This window comes from Schistocerca cancellata, chromosome 11 (genome assembly GCF_023864275.1).
Source record: "Schistocerca cancellata isolate TAMUIC-IGC-003103 chromosome 11, iqSchCanc2.1, whole genome shotgun sequence".
NCBI classification, from domain to species: Eukaryota; Metazoa; Arthropoda; class Insecta; order Orthoptera; family Acrididae; genus Schistocerca; species Schistocerca cancellata.
The window spans coordinates 121,466,493-121,486,940 of NC_064636.1; the positions used below are offsets into that span (position 1 = coordinate 121,466,493).

General features: G+C 37.9%; 1 protein-coding gene across 1 annotated transcript in view; it reads right to left on the bottom strand.

The window, feature by feature from the left end:
* Positions 1-13,271: 13,271 nt before the first annotated feature.
* The window catches only part of LOC126108310 (zinc finger protein ZFP2-like), a 138,375-nt gene continuing 131,198 nt past the window's right edge, over positions 13,272-20,448 (bottom strand). Inside the window, exon 6 of the mRNA XM_049913531.1 lies at positions 13,272-14,816. Coding sequence (XP_049769488.1) covers positions 13,301-14,816 — 1,516 coding nt within the window. The 3' untranslated portion in view covers positions 13,272-13,300. The remainder of the gene's footprint in view (positions 14,817-20,448) is intronic.

Here is a 20,448-nt window from a genome sequence, read left to right on the forward strand (position 1 = left end):
TGTCACCTAACCTGGGGTTCTGTGTTCCAGAGCCAAGGTGCACTTGACTGAGCACGTAAACACTGTTGTCGATTATCTTCTCATGTGGGCAAACACAGTAGTTGTTTTCCATTGTCTGTGTTGGTACTTATCATCGCTGTGAATCACGGCCATCCACACTTAGTCTACAGTCTCATTCTGCACATTCTGGCGTGCCTCAGCCCAAGCTGTGTAACTGTGCCAAGCCTGTCTGACCTTTGTTGCTGGCTGCCACTCGCTGTCTAAATCGGCATCTGCGCTGCTGTGCTGACCACATCGCTTCACCTGACTCTACATACTGCCCAATATAACAGGCCATTGCTGAGGCAAGCATGCTGTCACTGTCTGAGTCTGTCCTGTGACTTGAGGATGTTGCCCTCCTTCCAGGAGCGTCACGAGTGTTGCAGTTTGATATGGAATACAAGGAATTTTCAGCTATGCTTTTTCATCACGAAATGTTAAGACAACAATCAGGTATCAACGCACCATGTCACTGCAACACCGCCTACAGTAACGTACTGCAGGTCTCCTGACCATCCATTCTCTCGTGATTAATTTTTCTTTCACAGAAGTTCACAATTAAAATCGTGTAGGTCTTTGCTCTTCAAAAACAAGTAAACAAGCAACCGCCATTATAATTCTTTAAGGTTATTTTTGGGAACAGAAAAACAACACAGTATTTCTTTTATAATGTGTGGAAATGAGTAATTACAATTTCTTCTATGTCCGCTGCTCTTGTTGCTGCCATTTGCTTCACATCTTTATTGGGTTAAATTATCTGTTATTTATATAACTCTGATGCTGCAGCCTGTCCAGATAGCCACACATGTTTATGTACCACATACACGATTTGGGGAGGCGAGCTAACGCTAGTTTGAATTAGCCTCATGGAGGGCTGATGAACCAGGGTATGATTTTTAGGCGATTTCCCAGAATCAATTATGTAAATACAGGCTGGTTAGTGTTGTCGTACCTCAGATACTCACTACACAAAAATTTAAAACAAAATGTTCTCAGTTTCTCACTTGAAATTTACTCTAGATGCAGACTGAGAGGATATATGAACTCAATAGTGGAGGAATAGTGGCATCAGAAAGGGCACACAGTCACCCACTGTCACTAACATCACCACAACCCAAACAAAAATGTCAACCCCCATCGTAAAATGGGACAAAGCAAGCAAGAATTATAGAAAAACATGTAGTTGTGACTATGGGAGATAGAATGTTCATAATATTTAATACAAGCATTTGTAAGTTTTTCATGCTTGTTAACAGTTAGGGCTACAGTTGTCTTTTACATAAATGCTCTGCTATATTTTTCTCAACCTAGTTCATAGGAATATTAGGTTTTATTGTAATAGGTTTTAAAATGAGCACACTTCATATGCCACCATCACAGTGTAGACACTCTTGTGCTCCAATATGGCAGTCTTATGCTGCCATCATCTGATCTTCTGTAACTTGCTATAAAATTGCCATGAAGTCAAAGCATAAAAGGCACTCTGCATGTATAAATTTCATGATAAAAATCTAGTTGATGAAATACATGCAGTTGGTAAAATGCACACAAATGGTAAAAAAGCACACAGCCAAAATCCTCATATTGTCCATGCAAGTGGTGGTGAATATTATCATATAAAACTGCCTGCATTCTGATCTCAGCATATGAAGTGCGTTTATTTTCAGCCATACTGGTCGCTCCACAGCGCAGCATGTGTGCATCACACAATTGATTTTGACACAGCATATCTCTGTTTTTCGTTTTTGTGAGATAATTTTATGCTTCTGTATACTGGGTGTTAAAAAAGTACTCCACTTTGTTAGATGTGGTAGTATGAATCAAAACAAGACAAAAATGTACAGTCAATATGGACTTCAAAATGCATACTGTAAGAAATATGAGAACTTGTTCATCTTCTTCACTGTGAAACACATCAGCTCTTGTACTGCAACCTTTATACTACCAAACGATAACAAACATGTTGATTAGTATGAGGTATCGTTAATTCCTAACAATTGACTTGTCTGCACTGATAGACAATATAGCATTCCACCAACGAATGGAGATGGAGCATCAGCCCAATTTCTGCTGAATGTATGAGAACGCCACTTGGACAATGGATTTTATGAGGTGACCCAGTACTTTGGCCAGCTCAATCCCCCAACTACCATCCCTTGAATTTTTGTTTGTGGGGACACTTGGAACGTTTGGTGTATGGACGCGCCATTAACAATGTTCAGACACTACAAAAATACATCATCAATATCCGCCAACACATCTGTCACACACGAGAGTATCTCCACAGGATGTGGTTACCCAAGATTCCCTAAGAGACAGGTAGAAGCTTGCATTACTGTGAATGGACATCATACTGGACACGTCCTTCAGTGATGGCTCAAAAATGCTGGCTGTATACATTAGCAGATGCATTGGAAGCTCTACTGTCCCACAATAACAGAATACAGTTGTCTTACTTCTTGTAATCTACCCATTTGTTTACTACCTTCTATAGACTGTTCAATTTGTTTGGTAGCTTTTGGAAAAAAAGAGCTTGCAGGAGAAGAGATGTTTCACAGCACGAAAATCAACAAGTACTCTTATCTCTTGCGGTGGGATGTAGTGGGTTTTGGTCAAAAAAATCGATTTTTTAAAAACCATTATTTTCTTGATCTACAGAGTTTAATCTATGTTTCGTGTGAATTTCACCGTGATAGCAACTTCAGAAAGGCATTTAAATTATTAAACTGATTAACTCTGCACTGGCAGCCACTCCCACCTTTTCCAACAATTGGGAAACTGCTTGCTTCAGCGGAATCTTTATCAGTGTAATGGCTATATTCTTTCGATATCTTCGGCTGACATCTATACCTCTGCCTGAAAACTTTCTTCCATGTGGTTTATTTACGTTTTGACCATAATAACACATATTAGTAGGTGTGGGTTGAATTCGCCAAACTTTACGTGGAAATCAAGATTTATGCATAATGGGTGGTGGAAAACAGTGTATAGGAAACGGAGGTTTCATGGAAATCGGTTTACTAACAAAAAAGAGGAAGCAACTCGAATTGAAGAACATAAGCTCTCAGCTTCAGCTCTCAGCTTCTGGATAATTGTACAGGTTAATGATGTTGATATGGATTCCACTGGATTCAGACTTATTGATTTAGAGCTTCTCTGCCAGGCTGTAAAGTTTTCATGTTCATGTTTCTTGCAAACCCTGATTTATTGAGGAAGTGTCTTCAAGCAAAGACACAATATGCAAATGAAAGTCTCAAGAATTTAATGTGGATTAAATGCTCAAAAAGAACATTCTGTGGACTTGAAGTACTCAAAATAGGTGTCTATGACGCAGTTTTATGTTACAACAACGGAAATAATGGCAGAACTGAAGTGATGGATAGAGATGGTGTAGATCCTGGTGTGTTTGAAACAAAATCATTTTACACCATCGATGAGGGCTAGGTCAAGAAAGCTAACAGATCAGTGTCTGACCTGTAAAAAAGGGGCAGGAAGATTAGAAAAGATAAAAAATCTGGAGGATGTATCAGTATGGACGACTTTAAAACTGAGGTAAGCTTATTACATCTAGAAGTATGATAAGAAAATTTTTGAACCTCATGTCTCTGTTTTACATTTCTCACATTACTAGAACATTTTCTCAGAAAGTATATGCGCTAATGCTATGAAATTTTCAGGAACTGCTTGCTATTAAATTCAAATTTTTAGATATGTAGATATTTTTAGATATGTAGAAAAAAATTTATTTTGGATATGTAAAATCAGAAACTCTGTTAATAATACAATTTGTACCACAAATTAATAACTGTAGTTCAGCGGTCTTATAACCTTCTCAGAACACTGAAATAGAATTTTCAGATTAATTGCATGATTAGAATTTGAGTTGAGGTTTTTCATAAAAAAAAGACAATAAAAAATAAAAAATTTAAATTTCTAGCAAAATATTATTCCTGCATATTTTATTATATTTTTCCGTTAAAACACAGCTCATTTGGTTTACACATGTAAAATTTTAGATTTGTACATTAATAAATACGGCTGTAATGATTTTTAAATAAATGTTTGCATTTTCCATTATATCCCCCCTTAAGGTACAGTAAGTATTTTAGAGCCTATGTCTCCTACACGGTTTTTCTTGTTATGATATATACTACTGTCTCTCAAAATATGGAATACTAGTTTCTAAAACAATGTACACACTTTTTTTGAATTTGTCCCCTTTTACTGTATTTTCTTCTTTCTTTTAATTCTGTTGCGGACTGGGTAATAAATTTTCAAATTTCGACCATTTTTGAACATATTGTAAGTTTTGCACAATATCATTCTATTCATAGTAAATGTGTTGGCACTTTGCCGGCCGCGGTGGTCTAGCGGTTCTAGGCGCTCAGTCGGGAACCGCGTGACTGTTACGGTCGCCGGTTCGAATCCTGCCTCGAGCATGGATGTGTGTGATGTCCTTAGGTTAGTTAGGTTTAAGTAGTTCTAAGTTCTAGGTGACTGATGACCACAGTTGTTAAGTCCCATATTGCTCAGAGCTTTTTTTTGTATTGGCACTTTGTACTTCTAATTAATTTTGATTCCCACAGTTAAAATTATTATTGCTTACTACATTTATCCTCAGTATCAACACAGCCTTTTTATTTATGTTGTTGTTACTACCACTACTACTACTACTACTACTACTACTACTACTACTACTACACTATTTCTGAAGACTCCTTCCATTACGACTGTCCAAGTGTTTCAAATACTTTCTTTTCCTGAGTATGTCACTTCAACAGTTCTGCCAGATCTGGAATACCACAACAACTACCCTGGGACATCTAATAGCCAGCAAACCTTTTGTTATGGACAGATTTTTTTTATTTTGTTATTGTAATATAAACCAAACTCAGATCTGAACAAACACTGTTGCCCTTTAATTTTTCGCCCCTAACAATGTCCTTTCTCCTACATTCGTAGCCTATTCGAAAGGGTGAAAGGTTAAGAATGTACAACTCTGTGTGCCAGTCCCAACAAGGATCCCTAGATATTATTAATTTCTGTCTTTTCTTTGTCGTTACGGTTCCACTTTCTGTGCTCAGTCATAGCTAGGTGCACATGCTGGTACAGGGGAGTTGATTTAGTCCGATATGCTTGTGAGTCTTTTTTTATTTACTTGTGCTAAATCAAACATGGTTTGTGCCATCTACAACAGCGTCAATTGTGTTTTATCTCTGCTACAGAGCAGCTGACCCATCCCTGTTTCTATCGAGACTGGCAACTTTATCTTTCCTGGAGGGCCCAATAGAAACTAGCACTGCAATAACTGCAGACTTCTCTGACTACATTTATGACTCTTAATTGGCCCTCACACAATCACGAAACCATCAACTATATCTTGTCCACAATCCACCTGGTGTTCTGCACTGCAGCAGCTCCTATATTCCCTCAAATGATGCTGATACTATTTCATGCTAGGATTTCACTCGTTTTTCTTTTTGTTCAGCCACAACTCTTGTAGCTGCTACTATCCATCATCCTTTTAGTGTTTGCTAATTTTCATACACAGAGTACTAATATTTTCCACCATATCCTTACTGTCTCTGTTCTTGTCAGAAGGAATATCAAGTTGTGTTTCTATTAAGTAGGTTGTGCATCTTCGTACCTGCAAAATGATGAGAGTTAATGCTATGATTGTGGCATTCCATCTAGTTAACCACAAAAAGGATGCCGTATTAGGTTCATTTCGTTGCTAATATCACTGTACCAAAAACCATCTTGTCATATGTCCTCCACTAACATATTAATCATCTTTTTTTCACTGGACATTAAAACCAAATGATACAGTTTTTTCTTGAAGTTACTATTATTAGATTATTTATTTGTCATGTCAAAAGAACAGAAGTGTCAAAAATATATATACAAAAGAAGACCAAAAATTGGACACATCAAGTGCATTTGGTGTAGCTCTCAACAGGTCTTGCATGGTGCAGGTGGTTGGTGATGAGGAACACTGAGGGGAAATGGCTGTTAGTCTGCTCAACGCCACACTGGCAAAGAACTGAGTCTACAGAGAACCCCCAAGTCTGCAGACTGGTCTTGAACGTTGTGTTTGATCATAATCTACTGAGAGACCCCATATTGACCACTTCTCTGAATATCTATGAGGGAGTTCTTTGTTTGGAGCGATCCATTCTCCCACATACCGACATTTCTCCCACCATCGCAAGTCCCTTGCCACATGTGGATTCTCAATGAGAGCCTCAATAGTTGTCAAGAAGCTCTTTCTTGATTTCAGCCTCATGTAGTGGTTGGGCTTCCTTCGTTGTGGCCTTACTTTTCTCATATTTCGCAGCTACCTAACATCTCATTTCAGGAGGAGCTATGCTAGTGAGGCAATGGAGTTTGTCCACAGGAATAGATCTTAAGCAACCCATGATAATCTTGCAAGGCTGATTTAGAGCCTCATCTACGTTCCTGGCATGATTGGACCTGTACCATGCATATTCAGCAGTGGAACAACACGGTGCATGGTTTAGCACCCCATGATGTACCTGTCAATTTTCGCACTGCTATTATTTCTGGATGCCACTTTCTGTTTGGTGTTTAGTCAACGCTTTTTATATGTTAGCGTGCAATCCAGTATTACTCTAGGATTTTTGCGAGTAGGATTATGCTCGAGTACGGTATCTCCCCAAGATATATTTAACGATATATTTGCCCGTTTATTCTTCAGGTGGAAAGCGCAGATCTGAGTCTTGGCAGGATTAGGTTTCAAGTAATTCCCATAACAGTAAACAGTGAATTTTTCCAGATATTTTGATAGCATATCTTCTACAGACTGAGAACAGTAAGCCTGAGTGGTGATAGTGCAGTTATCAGCATAAATAAAGCTTAAGGTTCCTTCAGGGATAGGTTGATCGTTGGTATAGATGTTGAATAATAGCAGTGCAAGCACACTGCCTTGTGGCAGCCCATTTTTCTGATTTCTCCACCTACTTTTCTTACCCTGAAATCCCACAATAAATAAATAAATCTGTAATTCTGGAGAAGGTTTCTAATATTGCACATGCATGTGAAGTCTTTAGTTATGCCATAAACTTTATTTAGAAGGAGCTGATGGTTGATCATATCGTAGGCTGTGGATAGATGGATGAACACAGCACCTGTAATGAGCCATTTCTCATATCCATCTTCGATATGTTGTGTTAAGTTTAATATTTAAGATGTGTGGCTCTTCCCTTCTCTGAAGCTGCTTGATGTGGTATTAGAAGATGCTCCACCTTTCTAATCACTCTCTGAAGAATAAGTCTCTCCAGTATTTTGTAGAGGTGACAGAGTAAAGAGAGAGGTCTATAATTTTTGGGATCTTTCCTATCCTTTCCATGTTTCGGTATGGCAGTTACTCTTGATTTTTCGCCTACTTTAGCGATCTTGCTCTCTCAAATACAGTTTCCCATAAATTGCAGTAACCAAAGCATTTTAGCGGAACCAAAATTCTTGATTTGTTCAGCTCTAACGTCTAATTTACATTTATTCAGGACTGAATTCAATTCTTCACGAAAGAAAGATGGAGATAAGACACTATTCTCTTGATCTGTTTGCCTGAATAATTGTTTCCTCTCTATATTTGTGGGTTTAGTTGATCTGTCATGAATCAGGAGTTGGTAAGCAATTTGGTCTGGTTTAATATTAACATACGTGTTGACCTGAGTGTTATCATTACTCAGACGATGTAATAGCCTCCTGGCCTTTTGGCTTCTTTTACTCACGTCACCGTCTGCCATTAATTGTATCCATTCTTCTTTCTTAGCCTCAGATATTAAAGAGAGGACATTCTGTGCAAGGCTTGATGTGGCTTCACTGAAAGGATCTTCTTCCAACTCCCTGTAGTACTCTTGAAGAAGAGAGGTCGTTTCAGGGGTTATACCCTTGATATAGTTCATTCTGCATCCCCTTAGAATTGATGCTCAGGAGGAGGCATTAACGATGTTAACAAAATTCTCATATTGATCTATCACAGGACCTATAGTTAAATTTTCTCATCTAATAATTTTGAAAATTTCTGCCAATCAGCCGTTTTGAAGTTGTACCTTCGTCTGAAAGGGATTTCATGAGGTCTTACTTATGGGAGAACTTGACACATAATAGGTCGACGTTGTGTATTCGGTATGGGCTTAGAGACGTATTTAGTGCAGGTATTAAAAATACTTTCACTAACGAAAAGCAGATACGGATTATAACCAGTGTCCACTGTAGAAGGAATGAGGTAGTTTGCTGTCATGAAGGAGTGAGAGATGGAAAGTTTCAGCCCACATGAGGACAGCCTCACCATTTTGATCCTCTTGACTGTACCCCCAAGCAAGGCTGTGACTGTTGATATCAGGTATCACAATAGAATATTTCCCTGTAATAAAATTTTCAGGTGGGGTGAAGGAAAAATCTGTTGCTGGAGGTTTATATGCTGATGTGACTCTACAGTTACTTAACAGTAATAATTTCATTATTCTTATCTGACCGACGAATACTACAGACTTCAAGGTCAGGTCTTACAAGGATGGCGCTTCCATACTGTACATAATGTGTTTCAGCAACCAGTTTCATTCCAGGAACAGAAGGACATCTCTGCTGGGTATCTATATATTTCTTCAACACAAGGTATCACAGTACTTGGTGTGGCACATGTCTTGCAAGAGTTGTTGCTTGCAGGAAGGTATTCCTTCAATATTCATTGATATTATAGTCAACACTGGCCCAAAAACGACTGTTGATTAGATGTCTCTAGTACTTCTGGTGTGAAAGGATCGGCTGCCAGGTTATTCTGACATTTCCCAAGGTACACATGATTGCAATTCGTATCTCTGTATTTATCATCAAACATTGCAATCTTCAGGCAGGCTCCTTTCGTGTACCCCATTATTAGATGAGGCACTAACTTTGGAGAGATCATAATTATTTGTAGTAATGCAAATGCTTAAAAAATGTCCCATAACATGCTTTATGGTAATATTTGTTGAAAATCAACTAACCTGAGTATAATCAAATAGACTTAGCTAATGGAACATCCACAGGGGGATACTGGTGCATCTCAATCTGTTCTTTATGAGACAATGTATGAATTGCATAGATCTATCTCATGTGCCATGCACTGTAACCAAAGATATGAAACTATGTCGATGTGCAACTGCCTAGCACCAACGTGTACAAATTTATGGGTATAAATGTATGAGTGAGCTACACCTGCAGTCCTATGTGGCACACTATTTAACTTACCTTTAGTAAACGTAGCCACATTAAACATAAACCATAAAAAATTTTAATAGTAGGAATACGTAATACAGAATCCAAATAAGTAGCATGAATCTGCAAACTATTTTCACAATTTTATATTTTAGTGAAAAGCAGCTTTTCTAGCTTTATATGAAACCTGTATCATCTTCCAACAAACTTCATTCACTCAAGTAATTTCAAACAAAAAATACTCCAATTCTGTTTACAACAATATTTAAAATCATACTTTCTTGATTTATGATTCAGTTTGGACTCAAGATAACACTAACATTAGTCTTTCGACAGATGTCTAACAATACATGTTTCAAAAAGATCCATTTTGGACAGGAGTGCAAGGCAACAATTATAGTGTCTAAATGATGTTCCTAAGAACTTTTTGGTTATAAAATGCCATGCATATTAGCTTGAAGTGCAGTGGTGATAATGTGAAGACATTCATTACAGCCTTTATGAAATTTTCCACATATATTTCAGCAGAAAACATTTAAAAGTGGTCTGGAACATCATATGATGACGGCAATAACAACCGGTTACTAATGACATTTGTTTCAGTCTTATTATATAAATACCACATTACAACAATTAATGGCACTTTATTTTGACAAAGTACTATAGTCAATATTTCCCATTGCTTCTGTCACTTGAACTCCTATTTTAATATATCACTGTGGGTTACTTAATTTTTTTCAGAATCTTTAGAATCATCACAAGCGTATTTTCAGTGATGAGTCCATTAAAATAGAAGAGTTACAAGCCAGAATTTAAGCTTCATGTGAGTATAGTATTGTAAGTTTGTGAATTCAAGGCTCTGTTCTTACCTGAATAATAATAGTAATGATGTTTGTCTCAGCAAGCATTACTGAGAGAACAAAATATTTTTGTTTTGATTAAAATAGACCAACCACAAAAAGCACAGTACCAACAGGAACTGAAGTAGAAATATGCAAATAAGTAGCTGGAGTCAATAGTGTAACAACATTACTATAATGAGAATGAAGCAATTTAAAATCCATGCAATTTCCTTCCAAGTCACAACCAAAATTTCTAAGTGTGTATGAGGATGGGAGCCGACAAACTATGAATAGATCAGCATTCCCTAAATATTTAAAAGCCACTGCAGTATTGTAGCCTAGATAGCAGCACACAATTATGTCGCAAGAACCATCATGAGAGATACATTCTCATTACAGTAAAAAGCCACACAGCTGAAAGTGTCGCAAACTTCAGAAATGCCTATCACTTAATAAAAATAGTCTCAAATTTGGAAAGTATGACAAAACTTAATAAACGAACTACCTTACACCAATAAGAAATTGGTGAGAAATCGAAAACACTGACCAAAAACAAACATTATGAAATATAAGACAAAGCATTAGTAAAGATTTCTGAAAACCTCACATTTAGTCAGAGAAATTATGGAAAATACACACTATGAAGTCATGTTTAAAGCAGATAAAAGACAACGAAAAAAAATCAGGTTAAAACAAAGCAATTAGAAAGAAAGCAAATTTAATAAATTAACTTATTACAATAAAAATTATGCATTTGGATTAAATTCATATTCTAGTAATCACACTGAGCTCTTATAACTGTCCTCATGTTTATACAAACAATTAGAATTATAATCTGACACTACATCATGACAGTTTTCCCACTGATGTTTGTACAGTAGTTACATGATATTTAAAAACAGACAAATAATTAAAAGCTTTGATGCATAGAATTAATCATCATTTAATCAGAATTATGTACAGGGATTTTTAATACAAATATTTTTCACAAGAAATATGGCACTTAAACTGACAATAGTATATTGGCATAAAATTTAATGAAACATGAAAATTTGAATTACTACATAATTTACCAAAAGATCCTTTTGTGTCAAGATACACTGTTGATCCAAATCATTATACCCACTTCCCTAGGAGGAGTGTGTGCTACCAAGTGGCATTTTTGTTACGTCAAGTAGTAACGAAACTATATAACCAGCAATGAATGGGTGATCATTCTAGTTACAGTATGTGTAAAAAACTGGCATAAATAACTTTGCCAAAGAGCAGATGGTTTTGCCTGGTGCCTGGGTACGTGCAGCTAAAAAACAGTGAATCTGGTTGGCTGCTCAGATGCTTCTATCATTAGCCTCTATGGAACATCTTTGAAAGATGGTATATCCACAAGTTGACAAAAGGTTGTAGGATTACCATGCATTACCTAGAACAAGGAGATCAGAACCTAGCTGCTCTGTAAAATGGGATTGATGGCAATCTGTGGAGACAGGAGAAAATGCTTGAGCAGGCACATGAGTTTCAAGCTATTCAGCAGACACTGTTGAACATGAGGCCCCAAGTTATATAACAGCTTTGTATTCCCATGTTGATCTAACAACATTGTCAGTTACTATAGTAATACAAATGGGATAATTGAGATTGGACTGCATACCAATAAAGATGTGTCACGTGTTGGGATAAGTGACATTTCTTGTGGACCAGGTCAATGGTTGTGCCCTGATGTGCCATCACCCAGATGAACAGTCGTTCAACACATGCACAACACAACAGGTGCAGAAAGTTGGGGGCAATGTCATGCTATAGGGGATATTCATATGAGACGCCAAGAAACAGCTGGTCATAATTGGAAGCACCATGACAGATGTGGAGAACACGAACATAATTGCAACCTCTGTGTCACTTAATGGTTGATGTATTCCCTGGTCACAATCACAAGGTCAGAATCACACTGTAATGGTTTGAGCATCATGATAGCTCACACTGTTGTCTTTCCCACCTCATTAAATCATTATGAAACGAATTTGGGATGCTATTGCACACCAACTACACAGCAACAAACTGATAGCCTGCAGTAAATGGGAACTGTGTGAGGTGTGTGTAGACATATAGTCCAATTTACTAGTGGAAAACTAACAGAGAACTAATGAGTCCATACCATACAGAAGCACTGTTGTATTGCAGTCTGAAAGTGCTACTAGGCAGATGATTACAATTTTTGCCTGATCTCTGCATACTTGCCACCATCAGTTATTTCCTAATGTAGAAGTAGCACAGATAGTTCACATGTGTGCAAATTTTGATCACACAAACAGCATTACTATTAAGAAGGCATACCTCAGTAACATGTTTGCATAATCATTATATTTTTGTATCTTTCTCCATCATTGAGAAAAATAGCCTGAGTGATGGACGTGTAATAAACACATTTATGCTGTCGCCTGGGTACTGCCTACAGCTTCATGAATATTGAAATGGCAGTTTCTTTCAAATAATTAGCAACATACTGGTAAATTCTCTTGAAGAATATGGAGTCGTGATTACTGCATAGGACTTCTACTTAAACAAGTAACAGATATGTCTCAATGCACCAATTTCTGGTAGACAGATCGTTATAGCATGGAGCATTTACAGCAAAAAATTGCAATGTGTGCTTCATATATTGTATTTAGTATGCAACTTCTTTGAACATGAAGCTGTGAAAACGGATTTGTCATATTTTTTGTGACCTTTCTGTAGCACATGCGAACAATATTCATAACGCACTTGTGGTCTCCTTTGAACATGTTTAAGTCTACAGACCTCAACAATACTTTGAGTGGTCTCTACGTAATGTGTATTATTGCATGCTTCTAAAGATGATAGACCGGATTAAAAGATTCCCAGCAAATATCACATCTGTGTAGCCTTCTTTTCAGTGTGTAGTGATAGCTGTTTCTTGAGGTTACTCGAGTTTCTATACAATTTGCCAAAAATACTACATTTGTGTGGTCGTTTACCGGTGTGTACTAATGATTTCCTTGAGATTAACAGAGTAAGAAAAATATTTGCCGCAAGTATCATATTTTTAGGGGCTCATTCCTGCGTGTATTTTCAGATGACCCAGTTCTGAAAACGATTTGCCACCAACATTGACTTTGTGTGGTCCCTGTTCAGTGTATATTAATTCGTGTTTCTTGAGACTGCCCCATTGAGGAAACGATTTACACAACACTATATTTGTAGGGTCTCTTTCCAATGTGTGTCAACAAATGCCTCTTGAGATGGCCCGACTGTGTAAATGATTTTCCACAAACTTCGCATTCGTGGGGTCTCTTTCCTGTGTGTATTAACAAATGGGTCTTGAGATGGCCCGGCAGAGTGAACGATTTTCCACAAACACCGCATTCATGGGGTCTCTTTCCTGTGTGTATTAACAAGTGGGTCTTGAGATGGCCCGACAGAGTGAACGATTTTCCACAAACACCGCATTCATGGGGTCTCGTTCCTGTGTGTATTAATTCGTGTACCTTGAGATTGCCCGAACGAATAAACGATTTTCCACAAACAGTACATTTGTAGGATCTCTTACCAGTGTGTATTAATCCGTGGCTCTTGAGATGTCTCGACTTAGTAAAAGATTTTCCACAAACATCGCACTCGTGGGGTCTCTTTCTTGTGTGTATTACGTTTTGGGTCTTGAGATGGCCCGACTGAGTAAACGATTTTCCAGAAACACCACATTCATGGGGTCTCTTTCCTTTATGTATTAATTCATGTCTTTTGAGATTGCTCGACTGAGTAAACGATTTTCCACAAACACGGCATTCGTGGGGTCTCTTTCCCGTGTGTATTAATTCATGTGCCTTGAGACTGCCCGAAAGAATAAACGATTTTCCACAAACACCGCATTCATGGGGTCTCTTTCCTGTATGTATTAATTCGTGTCTTTTGAGATTGCTCGACTGAGTAAACGATTTTCCACAAACATGGCATTCGTGGGGTCTCTTTGCCATGTGTATTAATTCGTGTACCTTGAGACTGTTTGAACGATTAAACAATTTGCCACAAACATCACATTTGTGACGTGTCTTTGCACTTAGCACAGTGTGGACATTAACGTGATCACTTGTACACAAAATTCCATAGTCATCACATCTGAGTTGCTCTGCAACTTGTGTCACAGTATGTGTATTGCTTGTGTCACTAAAGGATTTCCTTAAAGTTTTCGTGGTTTCCTTGGATGAAGATTGCTTCTCAGTCTGTTCCACGATTTCTTCTCGTACACTTTCTAAGGAGATGATGTTTTCATGGTAATCACTGCATTCAAGATTCTCACTGTTGGCAGCTGATAGTGCTTGGTCACCCTCACTCATTCTCAAATGTTCTTTCAAGCTGTCATCAGTGGGCAATACCTCACCACATGACTTACACACATATGCAGGTGCCTGCACACCATCAATGTGGATGAAGATATGCATTATGAGTCTGTATTTTGAAGGGAAGCTCTGTAGGCAGAAACTACAGTTAAACTTATGGAATTCCTTTTCCCTGATGCTACAACTTAATCTCGTGCCACATAAGCTGTCTTCTTGTGAAGTCCGTAACTTGGTATAGTTATGAGACATACTGAAATCTGTTGACATCTCTGTATCTATCTCCTGATCGTCATCGACTAGTCCTTGATGAAATGCTTCTTGATACGAAACGTTACAGCTGTCACCAGCACTTTGAATGAAACTGAGGAAGGAGAAAAGAGGTGTGAAATGTTGATTTACATGATACAAAAAACAGTATTTCACCATCCACAGAATCAGGGACTATAAACCGAAAGAAAAAAATGTATGGGTGTCACAGATAACTTATTCAGTACATGTAAGTGATTTAAAATTATCATGACATTCTGCCAGAGCAATAGAATTTTTATAAGGCAAATGATCACAGGAAATTCAATAACGACCAGTCTCATTCAGTGCTGACTGGGTTTCCTAATTTTTTAGTAGGTACTGTTGTTTAAAAAAGTCTTGTAATATTTTTAAAATACTGTTCAACAATCTTTTAGATCAAATTATTACTTTTATTAGATATAATATCCCCCAGTTCTTGACGTAACAGTTTCCACCCAAAAATAAAGGAAAAGAAAAGAGAAATCAATGATTTTAAAATAAAAATAAATCACTCTCTCCAAGTGGATCTTTCTTTGTTTTGGAGAACACTTTGAGCTTAGAGTATAAATTCTTAAAAGCACTCATGATAAATTTATTTCACAAAGCAATTAAGCATGGCATTTTATTTGATTCCAAATGAATCCCCAACTACCACAAACATCACATTTATTATTGGCTAGGTAGTATGGCCATCAACCAGGTGGACAACACCTGTACAGGAACACATACATAAATTTCCAGACTGATGAACAAATGTGAATGACACACACAAATTATTCTGAATTTAGAGTGCGTTGTTAGCAGCACAGCTTATGTTTAGCCCTTTCTAATTGACATATTGTCTGTCAGGCAGGATGCCAATGCAGTTACAGCCTCCCATTCGATAGTATCTTCACAACTCCTGGTCCCCTGGAGTTTCAATACATCCTCAACTGAATCACACACCCCTATCAATGGTGACATCAGCACAAATCATATACAGTCCATCCTACCATAGTCTCCTGCGAGCAAGTGATGGCAGTAGGTGCATGGTCTACCCATGTGATATCTGGGTATAATCATTCCACCTGCAGCTACCCCATTCCATCACAATAGAACTGGACATCTTTGAGCTTCCCAATGAGGTCATTGGAGTGTGGATATGGCTGTGCTATTATTCTATCCTGATTGCTGCTTTTGACTGTTTTGTCTTTTGATGGATATGTGGTTTCAAGTAACCAATGACAGCGAAACATTACAGTTTGATTTCATCAAAAACTGAAATTTTGCTGCCGTAGATGGCTATGCAGAGAAACATTTTAAGAAATATTTCTGTCTTGAGTTCGCTCATAGAGGTTAGCCTTAAAAGCTCTGAACAAAATAATCATGATCTCAGTTGTGCTGCAGATTGTTAATCTTTGTTTTCTTGGATATACTGCACCTCATATAGTTGTGGTAAGGTTATGACATAAGTTTAAATTCAAGGCTACAAAAGGCTGTCTAAAATCATCAGACACTAAGTTAATGTAGAATATTGTATCCCACTGACTACAGTACTGTGTGTTGAATACCCTTTTGGGTATGCCCTATGTAGGTATATTTCTTATACAGTCGCTTCCACATCTGCCGGATTATAAGAGTAGATGCCTGGTGTGCCCATAATCAACGTGGCTGAAAACACCTCCCACTTTCAAAGCTTACAGATAGCATAGATGGCAGGCACTGACTTTCCCGAACACTCCTATGTAAACATATACAAGGAGGACACAGCCACAATTACACATATTTGCCACATATCAGATAAGGGAAAGGCAGTGTATTCCAGCCATTCACATTCTCAGGGTGGAGCAATATCCTTCAAATGTACACTCGATGTGAGTGCGCAGTTTCTTGGATTCTACAGACGAAGTATGCCACATGCTGATCGAATTTTTCTTGTCATTTGGCTTCCACCTTACAGTAATTATTGTGCAATGTATCATTTTCGCCTGGGTTCAGTAGAACAGGCAAGATTGCTTTCTCACATAAAGTGGAAACTTTCCTTCTAGTTCAGCTGTTATGTGGCACTACTTGAAAATAAAAAGTCATATCTAGGTTTCTTGTGGCATTACATCCACCCTGTCTGAGCTATCTCCTTTTCTCCCCTCAGGTTTTTAGATTTGTTCCTGACTGATACAGCAGTTTCATGGGATATCACAACAATAGTAAATCCTCCTCATCATTACTCATACTTTTGTTGAGCCAGCAGACAAAAGAAATGACATAGACAGCTGTTCTGGGCTAAATATTCACTGTAGATGAACAACATTGGAACTATCACCACGCTTTGCGCGAGGTGAATACTGTGGGTTGACACTCACTTCCACAACAGGACAAGTACACCAACAGTGTGGTGAATCTACCTTGCAATAACCATAGTCTGGCAAGATGTAAGCAATTTTGAATATCTCCAGATGGTAAAACAATCCTCTGTTTGCTCCATGTGGTACCCATCTCAGTGACCTTTTGACATACCTATGTGTGTAGGTTACAATTATAATGAAGCAGGATTAGAGATTAGTTGTGAGAAAATGAATAACTGTGCTGAAGTAAATTCTAGCACTTGTAATCAGAAGACATAGCTCATCTCACAACGCACCAGGAGATGCTGGTATTACACCTGCATATTACTGACATTAATATCTCCTACAAATGAAATGGCTGGCAAAATTTTAGGGCAATATTAGCAATGCTTCTTGCAAAGAGGATCTTGGCAAATCAAAACAAAATCTATTGTTATCATTGAGTAACTGCCCTAAGAATTCATACAGCTAGTGTCTGATCTCAGTCCTCACTTATCCCTCACACACAGTAAATAATACAGGTTGCCCATCCAGCTGTCCTTACCCCCACTGGAAACCAGTCAGATACTGTGCCCTGACAGCATGGGAGTATTGAAACATTTACAAAGTGATTCGCATGAAATACAGTGATCTTCTACAGATAAAAAGTGTCATTTACTCAACATGTGCTATCAAAACATGAATGTTCCATTGCAGTATAATAGTAATTAAACCAATGATAAGCTTTTGTGTTATTACTACAAGGCATTAGGGAGATGACAATTTGAAGGTTTTCACTGTGGAACTTTATGGTTCCATCACAAAACCATCAATATTTGCATCACATGTGATTCATGGGATATAGGGTATTTGTACCTGATGCTCTGAAAGTGCCAAGTCTCATTATTTGGACAGTTATTATCTTATATGTTTTTTCTCCAGTGAGTATGGTGGTGGTGTAGGTTTCAAGTATTTTATATCTTGTTCTTTTGGGATAGAGTAGAACATCAAGTAACACCCCCCATCAGTTGCCACAACCCTCAAGCCATCATCAAATGTGTTCTTGAAGACATTGCTAGTGAAACTTCCAACACTGAATATACCAAGATGTCCCATTGGAACAACCTTCCCATAACGAAAGTGAATGACACATCAAATATCCTAGTCTTTTGCTGGACAGTCATGGTTCAAGCTGGTAGAATTGTTGCAACACATATGTTCCTGATTCATATACAGCTTTCTGATATTTCTCATAGAGTTCTTGTCCTTTAAATGACACAATGAAATCCCACAACAAAGCTTGTGATATTTGGGACTTATGGCATCATGTCAAGATTGATTACGTGAGCAGTAACACATGCTGTTAACCCTTATGAACTTCAGTTTAATATTATATCTCTTAACTGCATCTTACCATTTTAGTTATTCATAATTTTCCTCAAGAATGTGTTGCCTCATTTCTACCAGCCCTTCTTAATTGCTGTGTAACGTCTGAAAAATAACTTATGATAAACAGTAACTATAGTGTTGTGAGAATATATGATATTTAGTGTAAAATTAAAAAGTCTATCAGCATCTCCACGGCACAATGTCATGATTTCCTAATTTTGTTACGTTTTGGTAATAGCTAAGTTATTTGACATGTTTCAGTTGTGTGGCACCCACTTACCATATTAAACATTTATCTTGCCAAAGTGAAGTGACATGCCTGCCTTAATGAAACTGGGAGACATACAGTATATAAAACTGCAATGGAAGGATATCTACGGAGAGTCCACACGCTAACATGAGGTTAATGAAGATGGATGGCCGGTCTTTCTAGTAGTACAGGTACCAGCCACAACCATACCATATGCTAGGGAAATTATTTTGCAATTCCTGAGGACATGGTGCTCTGCTGTATAGTTTAATGATAATGACATCCAATTGGGTAAAATATTCTAGTAGCAATATAGCCTCCCAATAAGATCTCTGGGAGGGGGCTACTCTGGTGGATATCATCAGGGGAAAGAAACAATATCACTATAAGTGAGAGTGTGGAATGTTAAGTCCCTTGATTGAATAGGTGAGTCAGAGAACATGAAATCAGAAATGGATAAGTTGAAGTTTGATATGGTGGGAATTAGTGTGGTGCATGGAAGGAAGAACAACATTTCTGGTTAGGTGGGTGCTGAGTTATCAACACAAAATGAAATAGGAGTAATGCATGAGTAGAAGTAATTATAAATAATAATACAGAAAAGTAGGTAAACTATTATGAACAGTACTGTTGACTCCAAAACGGCCTTGCTGTGCTGGTACTGCAGACGGCTGAAAGCAAGGGGAAACTACAGCCGTAATTTTTCCCGAGGACAAGCTGCTTTACTGTATGATTAAATGATGATGGCGTCCTCTTGGGTAAAATATTCCGGAGGTAAAATAGTCCCCCATTTCGGATCTCCGGGCGGGGACTACTCAGGAGGACGTCGTTATCAGGAGAAAGAAAACTGGCGTTCTACGGATCGGAGCGTGAAATGTCCGATCCCTTAATCGGGCAGGAAGGTTAGAAAATTTAAAAAGGGAAATGGATAGGTTAAAGTTAGATATAGTGGGAATTAGTGAAGTTCGGTGGCAGGAGGAACAAGACTTTTGGTCAGGTGATTACAGGGTTATAAATACAAAATCAAGTAGGGGTAATGCAGGAGTAGGTTTAATAATGAATAAAAAAATAGGAGTGCGGGTTAGCTACTACAAACAGCATAGTGAACGCATTATTGTGGCCAAGAAAGACACAAAGCCCATGCCTACTACAGTAGTACAAGTTTATATGCCAACTAGCTCTGCAAATGATGAAGAAATTGATGAAATGTATGACGAGATAAAAGAAATTATTCAGGTAGTGAAGGGAGACGAAAATTTAATAGTCATGGGTGACTGGAATTCGTCAGTAGGAAAAGGGAGAGAAGGAAACATAGTAGGTGAATATGGATTGAGGGGAAGGATTGAAAGAGGAAGCCGCCTTGTAGAATTTTGCACAGAGCATAACTTAATCATAGCTAACACTTGGTTCAAGAATCATAAAAGAAGCTTGTATACCTGGAAGAATCCTGGAGATACTAAAAGGTATCAGATAGATTATATAATGGTAAGACAGAGATTTAGGAACCAGGTTTTAAATTGTAAGACATTTCCAGGGGCAGATGTGGATTCTGACCACAATCTCTTGGTTATGAACTGCAGATTGAAACTGAAGAAACTGCAAAAAGGTGGGAATTTAAGGAGATGGGACCTGGATAAACTGAAAGAACCAGAGGTTGTAGAGAGTTTCAGGGAGAGCATAAGGGAACAATTGACACGCATGGGGGAAAGAAATACAGTAGAAGAAGATTGGGTAGCTCTGAGGGATGAAGTAGTGAAGGCAGCAGA